Here is a 15,858-nt window from a genome sequence, read left to right as displayed (position 1 = left end):
CAGGTGCCATCCGCCAAGCAGTGCCAGCGGGCGGCACCTAGGAGTAGAGCCTTCTCTGTGATGGGCCCAACCCTCTGGAATGACCTCCCCCCCATATTAGAACTACTAACGACCTCCGCTCCTTCCGACAGAAGCTTAAGACCCACCTGTTCCAATTAGCTGGCTTGACTGATGTATAGTCCCATCTTTAACCTCCTGGCAAACATCTTACTGGGTAATTTTTAAGGGGAATTTTAATTATATTTGTATTTTAATTTAAATTTGGTACAGCACATTCTACCTCCTCCGCTTATATGTTTATATATTTATGCACATTTATATTTTGTATCTACATGGTTTTTAATATGTCTGTACACCGCCCCGAGTCCTGTTCAGGAAAGGGCGCGGGTTATAAATAAAAGTTTACTTACTTACTTACTTACTTTAGAAAAAGTACTCCATCTAATTAATATATAAATTAAAACTGTGAGGGATTTAAAATTTGTCTTAAGCAGGTCTCTTAAATCAGAGTGATTGCTTCTGCCAAGATATAGAAATGCCTTAACAAAACAATTTCCCCCCAATTTTTTATAAAACTTGTGTAAGTTTTTTTTCTGTAAGCAGCAAGTCTATTGTATAACTAATGCTTACAGGGTTTTCAAATGCCAGATCACAATTTCAAAAATAATCCATGGCCAGTTGATAACTTTGCCCCTGAAAAAGCCACAGGCATGATTTAAGCAACTTAAGCCGATTTAGGTAATGAGATTAAGAATACCAGCAACCCATATATAAGGTTTCAAAATAGACATAATTAATACTAGAAAGCATGTCTGTTTCCCTAAAAGCAAACAAAATTGAAATGACCTTCATTATGATAATGGGAGAGAAGGGGAGGTAGAGAGAAAAGGAGAAAATATGTCAGAATTTCTTCTCCAATTATCTTAATTTTTGAAGCATTTAAATGAGAATTCTAAAAACAGCATTTAACCTCCTTCCAGGAAACCATTTTTAAAAAATCTTAAGAGTTTTAGTTGTTTCTTCAACAGAGCAAGACTTGATTCTGTGAATCATTTGAGGTCCAGTACTTTTCTTCTTTGAAAGGGTTCCATATGCAGTTATTTTAGCATATATTCACAACCAAATGTACTTTCTGGGACAAATAAAATTAATTTGCTATTACTTTTGCTCTCTGTCTTGGAACACATATGTTTAAGAGAATACGATACCTGGTCTCAATAGAAAGGTCACAGCTTCACAAGCACAGAAGGTAAACAGCTTCTAGCAAAGCAAAGAGCTCAGTTGCGTTATTAGAAACAATAACAGCAAACATCTCCCACAGGTTTCTATAGCTAGTGTGATCAAAACTAAAAATGCAATGAGACGTATGTCAGAGTGCCTGGGTAGGCTGTGTGGTAACCGTAACAACATCTATACACAAAAGCTGAGGGATGAAAAAATAACTTCCTGGGCTCAGTTTCATAGATGGCATGCTGATTTATTTTAATCCAAAAATGACCAAATAAATAAATGAGGCTCTTCTGCATAAGAGGGAGAAAATATTTTGCCAAGTGCTAGAGACGATTAAAACCACGTGAAAGGTTAATAGGCCTGAATGAGACGGCAGGTGCCCAGAATATTTGTATAGACAGTCCTGTTTGGAAGTTACAGCAGATATCACAAATGAAGCCCTTTTGAAACACTGATTTAAACAACTGCAAATCCACACCATCTCCATACATTCATTTATTAAGAGCTGCTTTCTTATCAGGTGTTAAAACAATAAGAGTTGAATATAATAACCATGAGATGCATTCAACTGGTTTCCTTTCCCTGACCATACTGCTAAAGCACTTAAAATTCTTGTCTCTGGAGTGTTCAGAGATGAAGTGGTCAATTCTTGGGGTGCTAAAAAAGGGGAGAATTCCCTGTGAATCCTCCAAATCTCCTTGCACCAGATAAATTTGGGTTTTAGTATTTATATTTGGCAGTATCAGGGTTCTTTACTCTGACAAAGATTTCACAACCAGTGATGGGTATGCCTTAGTATGCCCTTGTTTTTTAAGACTCTGAAGTTTATTGGTTTACTGAAAAACAGTCTATAAATATTTTATAGAAATAAACAATGAACCCCCTAGGTATTTTATAAATCAATCCAGATGCAAAATAATACTTTTTGTTCAAAGTCTCTCATGAAAGTAAGGAAAGGCAAACGATAATTTGACTACACAGAGTGATGAGTCCTTTAATTTAAAATAGTGTACAAGCTTTGTTAAAATAATCAATTTTTAAAAGCCAGTACAGAAAACGGAATTTATTTACCTCACATCTTATTCTCAGAATTAGTGGGTACACTATTAAGGCAAACCAAACTTATAAAATCAAATCTCAGCAGGTAGTGATGTATGAAATCAGACGTGGAAGCTATGATTCCCATACAATGTCATCTTTCTTCAATACCGATTGAAGCTTCTGAGCACTTTTTAATAGCCGAAGGGAATTTGTGGTTTTATTTGTGGAACAGATACTTGGAGAGATTACAGTCTCTTTGATTCCTTTTAATTCATTAGGCTTTGATGTTGAATATGCTGGCTCTCTCTTCAGCTTCTGAGCTCTTTGCTTTAGTTTATAAACCTAAATAAAAGAAAAAGTGTACAATAATTCTGATATGCAAAGATAGGCTCACTTTGCATCAGCAAGGCAAAGCTAGGAATATCTTTTTAGCACCTGCTCAGATACATTTATATATGATACAGGAAAGTAAGAAAAAACATTATTAAATATTTTTTAATTAAAATTTTGGAATATGGATATAATGTTTTAAGTGCAAGGATTAAAATGGGTAATAAGTTTTTTTTAGTTGTATTTGAATAAATAAATACATAACAGTTGTTTAACATTTCTCAGTGGCATGATGTTGCATATTATTCAGCAAAACAACGATATATGTCACCATTTGTGTAGATGTCTATCTTTAGTCCTTTCAGGCACATTCATAATTGTCTCAACTGTATGAAATGTCATACAATTTATTCTCAATTTTTTCCCATTCCCCAAGCATCACAGTGTTAAGCATTGGCTGTCTAACAAGACACATTCTAATTAGTCACATCTCCTGATTTTAGAACTGTCTCTTACATGATCCTGGTGCTTTTTCAGTTTTGAAATCTGTTCTCCTTTAATTTCCATCTGCTTCACGAGACAATCCAATTCACGTTCTAGGTCTTCCCGAATGTCCTGGTTTTGGCTTTCCTTTATCTGCTTTGATAGTTCTTGATGTTCACTGTGGAAGACAAATTCTATCAGTTGTTTAAACACAATTTAGCGTTTTTCTACTCTACATCTACGTTTTGTTTCTTCATCCTTGTAGGTTTCTTTATTACTTGTACAGCAAGAGTCAGAAAATAATGAGGCTGTTAAGCAAATTACTGCAGTTGTTAAATGAATCACGGTTGTTAAGCCAAATCTGGCTTCTGCCATTGACTTTGTTTGACAGAAATCAGCTGGGAAAGTTGCATATAGCAATCACATGACCCTGGGAAACTGCAGTCATTATAAATACATGCCAGTTGCCAAGCACATTCATTTTGATCATGTGACCATGGGGATGCTGTAATAGTTGTAAGCGAGAGGATCGGTTGTACTTCATGTGTTTCAGTGCCATTGTGACTTTGAACAGTCACTAAACAGATGGTTGTAAGTCCAGGACTACCGGAATGAGGATATTACTTGAGCAGAGTAGCTCCAAATTTCAAGTTTTGTATAGATTAATTGGGCATGAGAAATAAATGCAGCCAATAAGTGTTGCTGCATGAAGCCAGATGGTACTGGAGAAGCAGCAGAATGAAAGAGATGGAATATTCGCAGTTGAGACTAGACAGATGTTATTTGGGCATGCAATTAAGCACCCTACTAGGAATGTATGTTTCTTATAAAAAGCTTGTAAATCACACACATTTCTAGTAGGTTACATCATAAATAACATATCAGTTATTTTACCTTAGTAAGGTATATCATAAATAATAGCAGTTGACAAAAATCACCCAACCACCACAATTAACACAGCCAAAGTACGAGCATCTGATCTCCAGGGGAATGATATTCCAAAGGGCAGCATCCTGCCAGAGAAGGTTCTGTTTCTGGGGCCTACCAGATGACACTCCTGAGTGGACAGGACCCAGAGCAAGCTTTTCCTGCTGAATCTAACAGATTGGGTAGATACAACTGGAGAGTCATGGTCCCACAATTAACCCTACCCCAAGAGCTTTTAAAGCTAATTACAAGCCCCTTAAAACTGAAGCTCAAAACAGACAGGTAGTCCTCGAGTTACGACCACAATTCAGCCCAAAATTTATGTTGCTAAGTGAAATATTAAGCGAGTTTGTCCCATTTTATGCCTTTTTTTTTTGGCAACGGTTGTTTAAGTGAATCATTGTTAAGTTAGTCACATGGTTGTTCGGTGAATCTGGATTCCCCTTTGACTTTGCTTGTCTGAAGGTCGTAAAAGGTGATCACATCACCTTGGTGCACAACAATGGTCATAACTACGAGTCAAACATCTGAAGTTTGATCATGTGATCCAAGGGGATGCTGCAATGGTTGTATGAAAAACTGTCATAACTCACTTTTTTTCAGTGTTGTTGTAACTTTGAACAGTCACTAAATGAACTGTTGTAAGTTGAGGACTACTTGTACTAGCAACCAATGTTGTTCATGGAGTGTCACATGTGCCAAAAACTGCCAGTTCCTATAGCTGGGCCATTAACCCAAGAACCCGTAACTGCCTATTATGCTACCAAGAACTTCAGGATATTTTGTTGCTTTTAGTAAGGTCCCTCTAAAGTTCAATCCTGCTCTCACTAACTTTGTGGATGTGACAAAAAATAGCATCTGTTTTTTTTTTTTTAATATTTGAATAGGCTCAACCTATATCACCACTTGCTTTCAAAAAGCAATTTGCCATTTTCCACATCTGCCTATATATGGGATGGGAAAGGTGGAGAAGAAAGATCTAGTGCTTTTTACATTGCCCGGGTTTCTAGTAGGTGACAGGAGATCAAAAAGTACCGTATTTTTCTAAGATGCACCTTCCCCTCCCCCCCAAAAAGAGGGTGAGAATCTGTTCAATCTTATACACCGAATACAGCATTTTTGGCCTCCCGAAACCCCACCCCCTTCACAAAAATGGACATGCAGAGGATTTGGGAGGTCTGCAAAGTGCTCCTGAGGCTGGGGAGGGCAAAAACGAGGGGAAAACAGGCCATTTGGGGGGGGGCATCCCTCAGGAGCACTCTGCATGCCCCGTTTTTCACAAAAAACGAGGCGTGCAGAGGGTTTGGTAGGTCTGCAGAGTGCAAAAACTTTTTTTTTAAATTTACCTATTCGAAATCTTGGTGTATCTTATACTCCGGTGCATCTTATACTCCGAAAAATATGTTATACTTTGTTAAAATACCCACAGAGATTGTATGGAAAACTATACACAAATACTTACAAACTCATTTGTCCCAACTCATCTTGCATACCCAGAAGAAGATCAGAAAGCATTTCAGTAGCACAGGAAGTTGTGGAACAAGGCACTGGTTTGGAAAGGCCAGTCCATCTTGAAGTCCACTTTTCAGTGCCTTCTGGACATTGTGAAGTCATACAAGGGCTACGGTATTTCATCATATGCAGGACACTCTGTACATTTGCAACAACAGAGTGACTTGAGCTGGCAGACTTGAGGGAGAAGCAGCAAAGTATAACATTTTGTTAAGCAAATAATAATTTGACTCAATTCTCATTTACAAAGACACAATGCTTACCTTGCCAGCAACAAAAGGCAACATTCCATCCTGAAAGCTTGGTTGTGTTCTTTTCACACTAGAATTATTCTGAAAATTAAAACCTGGATTTATTATTCACTGGAAAAAAAGAAGTGAGGTTCTAAACTTTAATTAAAGAAGGGAGATGAATAAGAACTCTTTATTAATCCTATGCCTTATTACTTTTAAGAGAAATGTTTCAAGACTCGAAACTTCTTTGACACTCGACAAAATATGAAAGGTTATAGTTTTCTCTTTAGAACATTTAAGTTTCATGATATCAATATTCAAAGTATTTCTCGTTACTGAATTACAGAAACACTTTAATCCTTTTTTTTGGTGATCTTTGTTTGCCAGTCCTTCCCTTTCTTATAGTCTTCTTGCATTACTTACCAAACATTTTCTGAATGTTTCCACAAACCTCAGAATAAGGGATGAGGGGTATTCCATAAGGAAACAAGAAATCACATGCACAAATGGAAAACTGGGCGCAACTTAGGAAATCAGGTAGGCTCAGACTTAATCATATAATATGTACTTACTAAAATAAATGGGATTTAAATTAGTCATAATTTTAAATGACTAATCCAACCTGCCTAAATCCAATTGGTTTCAATGGACCATTCTTAAATATATTTAAGAAATAATGTAAAAATGGATCCAACCTGGTTTCTTTTAGTTTTAAAAAAATGGTCAAAAAGCATACCAAATGACATTGATCATTTTGAAACTTAGAAAAACCAAAATACGTCTTATGGAAATGCTGTCTTAGGATAATCCCCAGAAAAAATATTGGAATCCAGTTGGAAGGCTTCATTAATAGCCTAATAGTTTTGAGGAAAAGCAGAATTCAGGTGAATTTATTTGAAAACTACAAATAGGAGTAGGATCTATTAATCACAGAAATGATTGGGCGCATTTTACATTTCTTTGCTGAGATTAAACATGCATCTTAAGAGGCACTCCTAAGAAACCTGCCTTGGACAAAACACATGGAAGGTTATCGCTTGCCTAACTTTGCAATGGTTGAAAACTAAAATTGTACCTTGATGACTTTCTTTTTCTTGCTTTTCTTCTTCACCTCCTTTTCAGGTGAAAGGGAGGACAAGAGAATTCTATTCATCTCAAGACCTGTCTGGAGCTGTAGTAAAAATTATTAACAGCCAGCAGTCAGATAAATAAATAAGATGAAAAATATGAATACATGACTGATATAACAGTCTGACAGGAATGCTCCCTCGAAAAATACCTTTAAAAATGTGCTTTGCATGATCCGTCATAGAAATTGTACAATTCACAGTAAATTAAGAATGGTTTACTGCCAAATGCATTAAAAACTACACTTTTGCAATACATTAGCCAGGAACTCTTGTCAGCTATTTCATGCCTAAGCTTATTTAAAAACATCTGCTTAGCATAAAACTATTATTTTCATCACAGTATCAAGGATTGTTTGACAGGTCCTCCCCCTCCTTTCTTTTTGCAATCAATGCCAATCGAGAAATCAAATGGGCTGCATTCTTTGAGGCACAAAACTAAATGGTGACCTTTATAGGCCCAACTAACACAGCATATTTTGAAGCTTTCTGAGAATCCTAACCACATCCTTTGAACTGTTTGACAAAATTTGCAGCAAGCAATCTTAATTAGCAGAGATTCATATCCAGTTGTCTTATTAGAGAAATGGCATGTAATGGCTGCACTATTTAAAAATGGTTATGCATTTTTGAGAATAATATTTAATCTCCAGCTACAATAAGTAAGTCAAATGTTCTTAAAACATGCAATGTTGCTAACAGTGAAATTAACACATCGTCTCAACTGAAGACCCAGTTTGGTCTAGAGGCGAAGGTACCAGGCTAGAAATCAGCAAACTGAATTCTAGACCAACCTTAGGCATAAAAGCCAGCTGGGTGACTTTGGACCAGTCACTCTCTCAGTCCAACTCACCTTACAGGTTTGTTGTTGGGGATAATATAGGAGGAGGGAGGAAAACTAGATATGTTTGCCACTAGAGGAGTTGTTATTATTTTTTAATCATAAATCCCAGCAGCTAGACTGGTACAAGGCCTTATTATGAGAACAGTTATTACTCCCCTATTGTAGTAAGCCCAGAAAAAGTATTTTGAAAGAGCAGTTTCTAAATATAACAATATTCTTCATCAAAAACTGATTAATAATTTTTAACCCACAGGTTATTTTGTTTTTATTCACTAGGGCAATATTGACTAATTTTCCTTACCTGTGCAGCTTTATCTTGTATTAGCTTGCGCTGATGCTGTTCTTCCAGAAGCTTCTGTTCCAAATGCTTGATCTTTTCCTGAAAAAAATAAAAATATGATAGGGAACTTGTCGGCTGCAAGCAGTTCACCATTTATAGCCTCTAGAGTCCCCAAAAGGGTAAATTAAAACTAATGGTGCCCTGGGTTTTATGTTACAAACAAGCTGAAACAAAATGCTTTTAGCTAATTTTCCCAAGCCAAATTGCTGTTGATAGAAAAGAGGCTGGGAGGAATGAAGGAGGCTGAAGAGCACTTTCATCTTCTTATGGCCACTTTGAAACTGCCCTCATTAGACATAGAGCACACGACAAGACATGCTCAAGGTCTGTTTGGATGATACCATAATATTTTCTTACTTCTGCAGTTTTCTGAGTGCTAATAAGCGTCCAACACTGCTTTTCTAGAACTTCAAGTTTTTCAAGTTTTGCACAGAGTTCCATCTGATTGTGGTCATCTTCCTTCTGAAGATGTGTCTGTAAAATATGCACAAAACATGCAACTGATAGCAAACCATATTTAAACAAATATTCTAAGATGAATCAATAGCCCTACAAACAATAGCAGATATATGTGTGATAGAACAAGCATAATAGGTATGGACAGGAAGCTTAGACATGTAGCACTGTTTGTACAGATAAATGTTGCCCATGGAAGATTGCCCACAGCAAGATTTCTGGGTAGAACTGGAAATTGAATGGCAAGTTGACAAAGAATGGACAGATTTGTGACGTGTTTCAGGGGCATGGTAGTCAAATGAAATGGCTACCCTAACAATTTACAATATGGGTAGGAACATACATAAATGGAAATCTCTTTTAGCTACAATCTTGATCCACTGCTAATAGCTCATACCTACTAATTACTTCTGATAAATAATATCTGACTGTAACCAAGTATCTCTGGATCACAATCCAAATGCCAACTTCCACAACATTTCTTTCAGCAAACATCCAATCAATCCTCATTTATCTGCAGGCAAGGTATGTATGTGTGCATTTCTTCAGCATCAGAATCATTCTTGATGCATGCAGTTAAGAATTAAGCAATACATTTCATAGAATATTTTATTTTAAAACATCTTAAAAATGTTCAAAAAGCCTATAATGCCGAAAGCACGATAAAGCTAAAAAGTCTAATATTAAGAAATCTGGGTAGAAAGCCCAGATGAGCGTTTTTCATTTTTTTATTTCTAGATATCCATCTGTTCAAGGGAGCAAAAAATTAATACTTGTCATCTGTGAGCTTGTCAAGAGCTCAGTTTAATCAGCAGGTGGTTTATTAGAAAAAGCTCAAGAATCTGCAAGAACTACCGGCAACATCAGGTCCATGAGCCATGTGCTATTGATCTGAATATGCAAGATTACGAGGAAACCTACATCAGGAAAACTACTATTAAAACACCACATGGATAAACAAATGCTAAGAATGATTTGTTAAATTTGTGTACCTGCTGCTCCAGAACCAGTTTTTTTTCCATCTCTGCTTTAAGCACCATTTTTCTCATGTAATCAAGTTGCTTTTCCAGCAAAGAACAGCGTGATTGCGCTGCCCTTAATGGCACACTCACATCTGAAAGGAAGGGAAAAACAGGGGAGAGAAATTTAATTGTAATAGTATGTTTCATTAGATTAAAAAAAAAACAAATTTGATGAACAGAGTAGGTATATTTGTTACATACTGTACTTCCTACAATTTCTTAAAATAGCATGTAAATAAGATACCTTTAACCATATTATAACCTTACTTATATATTAAGATGGCATGCAAAAAATACTACACAATACTATGACTGGTCTTTCAGATTAAGGTAGAACAGATGTAGTCTGGAACACCTTCTACCAATACTACTGAGAAGTTACCTTTCTTTTCTTCCATCAGCTCCCGGTGAACTGTGTGCTTTTCATTTGATTCCTGCTGCAAGGCTCTTCTGTACTGTGCAGCTTCTCTGGACAAGCAGTTCAGGTCATTTTCAGCCTGTATCCTCTCTATCTCAAGGCGATGGATCTTTTCTTGAAGAGTTTTCAGGGCTGCCACTAGAGCTGGTAAACAGGTCGACTAAGCTTTAGTTAATTTTTCAGTTTTGATAATTAAAAAAGAATGTAACAGTGTGATATTAGACTTCTAGTATCTAAGCAGATGTTAAAAATGCTGGGTTCTTAGTATTTTCTTGCAGATGTTTTGTTACCAGGCTATGTAACATCACCAGAGTAAGAGAGAGTAGAGTTTGCTAGCTATTTACTATGCATAATAGCTTGCCCTGCCAGTCTTGGTGAGAGTGTGGTTTCCTCCCTGATGGTTTCTTGATTGGTTATTACCAGTGACGTACGGTGAGGTTTATGGCTGGTGAGGCTGGTGACGTCATCAGCGTGAGCCGCGGTCCCCTTCATGTTGACTCAGGAAGGAGGGGAATGGGATCCCTCCTTCCTGACTCCTGAGTCAACATGAAGGGGAGCGCGGAGCGCGCTCCGCGATCCCCTTCATGTTGACTTAGGAAGGCGGGGAATGGGACATGCGCAGGAGGGAGGCAGAGGCTAGAGGAGCCTCCTGCACACGTGGTCCCATTCCCCTCCTTCCTGACTCCTGAGTCAACATGAAGGGGACCACGGAGCGCTCCCATTCCCGACCACGTGTGCAGAAGGCTCCTTAGCGCCTTTTCCCTTTTTTTTTAAATTTTCATGATGAGAGCGGTGAGGCTCTGTCTCCCCTGACCGCACGTCCCTGGTTATTACTTCCTCCTTGGTTGTTTGTCTGAGGCAAGGCTATAAGGAGACTCAGACAGCATCAAAAATCCAACAGTCCAACTCACAGGATTAACATGGTGGTGGTTAGCAGACCAAATACATTTAATATGTTCAATATCTTAGACATGATCTGACATGCACGCAAAAGCAATAATTATGAAAGAAAGGAAATGACTATACATTTTAATGATCCAGATGATTTTGGAATCATTTTTTTGCATTTGGGATTTCATAAACACAGCAAGATCATTAATCAATTAGATTTAGGGATTGTCTACCACTCAAACAACTCTGGACAGCTCACAATTTAAAATAAAGCAACAATATAGAAAATACAATATGAAGTACACAAGATCAGCATCTGTCACAACATACTATATATACAGGAATGCATCTAGAAAAAGGAATCTCATCTACTCTACATCAAGGCCTGGCCAGAAGAACAGCCACATTTTCAAGTCCTTCCAGAATACCATCAGGATGGGAGCTATGAAAATCTTTGGGTGGCGCAGTGGTTAGAGTGCAAAACTGCAGGCTACTTCTGCTGATTACCAGCTGCCAGCAGTTTGGCAGATCGAATCTCACCAGGCTCAAGACTGACTCAGCCTTCCATCCTTCTGAGGTTGTAAAATGGGGACCCAGATTGTTGGGGGCAATACGCTGACTCTGTAAACGGCTGAGAGAGAGAGCTGGAAAGTACTGTGAAGTAGTATGTAAGTCTAAGTGCTATTGCTATCTCATTCCGCAAAGCAGGTGCCGTTACAGAGAAGGCATGCTTATTGGGTCACTGTTTAATCAAGGGGACCCAGAGTACATCGACCCTGCCAGCTATTAATAGATGGACAGAAATCATGGGAAGCCAATATGTCAAGTAGCTTTAAGTGCACCAGCAAAGATATTGGCAAACAGAGACATTGGCAGCTCACAAAGCAGTGGCAGGACATGGGCATACTGAGACATGGAGTAACTAGGATCAATGAGTAACTATTTGAACGATCTGTGAAAACAAAAGCTGAGAGTCCAGGACAATTCCTAGATTGCACACCAACTTGAATGGGGAAATGCAGCCCAATCTAAGATTCAAGATGGGAAATACAGGATCTGCAGGCTTTGATATCCACACTCGGTCCTGGTAGGATTAATTCAGAATCAGTTTCTCCCCATCCAGATCTGCCCAGTCTCATGACATTGGGACAGGACCTTGATGGTATATCTTGGCTGGCTCAGTGTCAAGGGTTTTTTTTCCCCCAGTGCCGCTGTAACTTCAAACAGTTGCTAAATGAATGGTTGTAAATCAAGGAGTATCTGTACCATGTTCTGAAAGACATTAAACATGGGCCAAGAAGACAAACTGACCATGTTTCACATTAATAGTATGTCACACTATATTGCTTTGTACTTTACCTTGGTTGTTTGGTGGGAAGTTGATAACACTTTTTGGCCTGAGATCAGCAAAAACAGATTTTAATCTTTCTGGAGGCTGAAGAAAACTTCCAATATAGCTATGTTTTGATTCACTATCCACAGACTGCAGAAAGATACAGTAGCATTTATAATTCCTCATCAACATTTATTCAGCCATTTCCTTTTAAAAACATAGATCAGGAATACACAGAATTTCCACTAGTTTGAGAATTACATAGAGCTTTAACTGCATGTCACATTTGAAAAAGGATCCCAATTTCTTAGGGTTATTGACATTTAAGGGATGAAATAGTATTCTAGAACCCCTACAAAGATTCATGCACCAGGAGTTATGTCTTAAAATTTGCTCAAATGTGTAAAAATGACTAAATGAAAAAAGGTTCTGCGGAACTCTGGGGTCACAAGAGTAGTGAAAATTGTTTGAATGCAAGCCTCATCAAGCACATTGCTTCAGGTATATAAACTGCTTTAGGGGAAACTTCATGAGCCTTATGTCTAATAAAATATAGATATAGAAGTTTATGAGAAACTTCATGAGCCTTATAGCTAATAAAATATGTAGGATAAAAGAGTTAGTGATCTCACTAAATACAATTTTCTTATAATAATGGAACACTGTGCTGAATGGTAAAGGCGGACTATTGAGTATTTTTATTAATTACTGACAACTCTCCCCTATCTTCTTTTACAGACAATAGTATAACACCTATTTCTTTCCCAACTAATTTTCTAAATTTGTAGTACTTTTTGCAAATTCTGCTGGTGCCCAATGAGATTGCATAATCAGCAAAGAAAATGATGTGTATGTGTCACCGTGAAAGACCGAAATTGGTGAATGTCGACATTCACCGGTGAATGTCGACATTCACCGGTGAATGTCGACACATACCAATTTCGGTCTTTCACGGTGACATATATATAACGAGTCAGCGTAACGCTTTACTTTTGCTTTTCAATTCGCGTTCCTGGAAACTACTTGTTCTAACCGCGCAGGATCGCAGGTTTTTTTTTAAAAAAAGTCCGCGAATAGAAGACGCTTAAAAGGAAGCGAGGAGCCGAGGTATTAGGGTAAGGGTATTAGGGTAAGGGTGTCGAGAGGATAAGGGTATTTAGCAAATATTTCCGACATACACCAAGCGACTATGTGAATGTCGACATTCACCGGTGAATGTCGACATTCACCAGATTTCGGACTTTCACAGTAACATATGCACTTATTGTAAGGCCTCATTCAGATCCCACTAAATTGTTTGGATCTATTCACTGATACAAAAGAGCAGATACTGCTTATGATTGCAATTAATTCGGAGTCTCTGTTTAGTAATCATCAATGGTTTTATTATTAGCCAAAGCTTTCTGCCACCAAAAAGTTACTTTGTCAAATTGGGCTAAAGCACAAGTATCAGGAAATTTATCCTCTTCCCCTAAAACCAATAACATTAGTTGCAAGATCTATACGCATAGATTTCAAATGTAGATGTTGAGGGACTCATAATACCTAATTATTTGATAATTACAGCATAAATATAATTCCCCTGGCATTGTATTATGCGACTGAAATTGAACACATTTCAAGTACAGTAATCCAAAGAATACCTTCTAGTAACATTTTGACTACTCAAAATAATTTCCTGGGTTCAACAGTTTGAATCATAAGGACTTTTCCCATCAGGTTTCACTTAGCAGATCTCAGAATTCTACTTTTGAAAAGTGCCTCAAATCCATATCAAAATTCAAATACTGGGTTCAACATTTTTCTGTTTAGATTTTTACATTTTGTCATTTGAATCAAATGTGGAAGGATACCACATTCAAGGATCATTTTAAATTGTCACCGATTTTCTTTAAAGCAATAGAATCTGACTGACAAATTCAACATAGTAGCAGGATCGTTTCACTTTATATAAAAGGCTGAGGCCTTTTCTATTTCTAAATTATCACTTTAAAATGGGTGGATTTTTAAAGTTGCATTACTCACCTCCATTGTATAGGATCTAGAACAGCATTCAACTAAAACAAAAGCAAACAAAAAAAACCGGTTATTTGTTCCATCTTCCAGTTGGAATAATTTATCTCTAATGTTTAAATTCCTGTATTTCTGTGTCGAATTAAGACACATATTATTTTCATCACACACATTTAATACACTACCCCTTCCTCCTCCTTCCTTCAGGAAGCCACAAGTGGCGGTCTGTGAGCTTAATAGGACCCCCACATTGACCCGGCCATTTCTGCGGGAAACGAAAATCAGGAGAGCTTTTCCCATTCAGAGCTGCCCAGAAGCCCGTAAATGAAGCCAATACACAATTACAGTACCTTCCCCTCTGACTGAGGCCATATAGTCGGTCCCCTCCGAACGATTAGGCCAATTCCCCCCCCCCAAAAAAAAACCACCCCGAAGGAGAAAGTTCGAGTAGAAGTTCAGCAGAAGACGATCCTGGCCGCCGCTGTCTCCTCTTCCTCCTCACAGAGGGTGCAAAAGCTACGCCGGGGCCAAAGAGGCGGGCGACTTTTCCTAGACTCCCACCTAGGAACTCGATATCCTGCACCAACCATAGAAAGCAGTCTGTTTTCTAGAGCGCCCTCGCCAGGGGGCCGTTTTTTAAATAGACCGCCTCCCCTCCCGCTCAAACGTATCTCCACCTCCGGCACAGAGACCCGGATGAGGCCCGCCTCCGCCCAGACTCTTCTGCTCGCTGTTACTTGCACCAATCAGAGAAGGCCTGTGCGCTCGAGGCGGCTGATAGGGATTTGCTGCTGTTCTCCTGTTTACTCAAACGCCTGCTGGTTGTTGGCTCGTACGGAAGGCTCCCGGACAGCTCTGGTTTGATCCCAAGGCGAGGGTCTTGCATAAGAAAAATGTAATCAAAGTGTCTTCGCTTCCCCTCGGAATGTAATTAATTCAGTGCTTTGCTAGGCAGAGATGCACTTTTTCTGCATTACACACACACACACACACAGGAACAGCGCTTGTTCCTTGTCTAGAATGACGCAGAGCTACTAAGAAAGGGTTAAAAAGAGAGAAGGGGACTTTGCTGGTTTTTGCTATTTATACCCAATGCTAAACCATTGTGATTAAACTCTGGTTTGTTGACTAACTGCTCCCAAACGTATCAAACGTAGTTTGATGTGTCATATCAAGGACAAATAGGCTGAAAAACAGCTTCTATGCCAGGGCAGTAACTATATTGAATTCTACTGTATAGTGTAATATTAATATCGGTTTTCAATTCAATTGTATAGAATGTGAAGGATGTGTGTTTGTGTTTTATTTTTACAATTATGTACACTGAAGATAGCATTTAATTTCGTTGTACATTTTATGTGGTTCAAGCTGTTTTTTCCTTCTACTTTTATGTTATTTTTGAAGGGTTGTTTTCACGTGGTACAGTAAATTACAGTAGTGTATTGTATGCAGCTTTTAAAATCACAGGTCTTCACCCAAATCCATTACCATTCTGAATAGAAATAAAATTATGTGCTAACCACTAGTAATGAATCTGAATAAAACTGCTTGTTTACACAGTCGGCTTGATGAAATTTACTTCCAAATAAATTTATGTAGGGTTTTGATCCTGATATTTATTTTTCTGAATTCTACAATCAAAGGCTACAATAAAAAAA

The 15,858-nt window shown here is 38.0% G+C and overlaps 1 protein-coding gene across 2 annotated transcripts; it reads right to left on the bottom strand.

The window, feature by feature from the left end:
* Window positions 1-2,035: 2,035 nt before the first annotated feature.
* CEP57L1 (centrosomal protein 57 like 1) lies at window positions 2,036-14,897 on the bottom strand. 2 transcript variants are annotated; one of them, XM_081942863.1, is made up of 12 exons: window positions 14,551-14,897; window positions 14,213-14,244; window positions 12,214-12,337; window positions 9,928-10,107; window positions 9,516-9,637; window positions 8,425-8,541; window positions 8,029-8,106; window positions 6,832-6,927; window positions 5,787-5,855; window positions 5,474-5,700; window positions 3,118-3,262; window positions 2,036-2,613 (listed from the first exon to the last, which is right to left on the bottom strand). In XM_081942863.1, the coding sequence occupies exons 1-12, from the start codon at window positions 14,570-14,572 to the stop codon at window positions 2,404-2,406; spliced, it is 1,422 nt and encodes a 473-aa protein (XP_081798989.1). In that variant the 5' UTR covers window positions 14,573-14,897; the 3' UTR covers window positions 2,036-2,403. The 2 variants fall into 2 exon arrangements, with proteins under 2 accessions (XP_081798989.1, XP_081798988.1); XM_081942862.1 differs by lacking the exon at window positions 14,551-14,897 and having other exon boundaries at window positions 5,474-5,661; window positions 14,213-14,236.
* Window positions 14,898-15,858: the final 961 nt, after the last annotated feature.

The sequence above is a fragment of the Natrix helvetica genome (assembly GCF_964273705.1).
Source record: "Natrix helvetica genome assembly, chromosome: 2".
Lineage (NCBI taxonomy): Eukaryota > Metazoa > Chordata > Lepidosauria > Squamata > Natricidae > Natrix > Natrix helvetica.
Note: the sequence above shows the minus strand (reverse complement) of the source record. Positions and strands in the feature narration are given on the sequence as shown.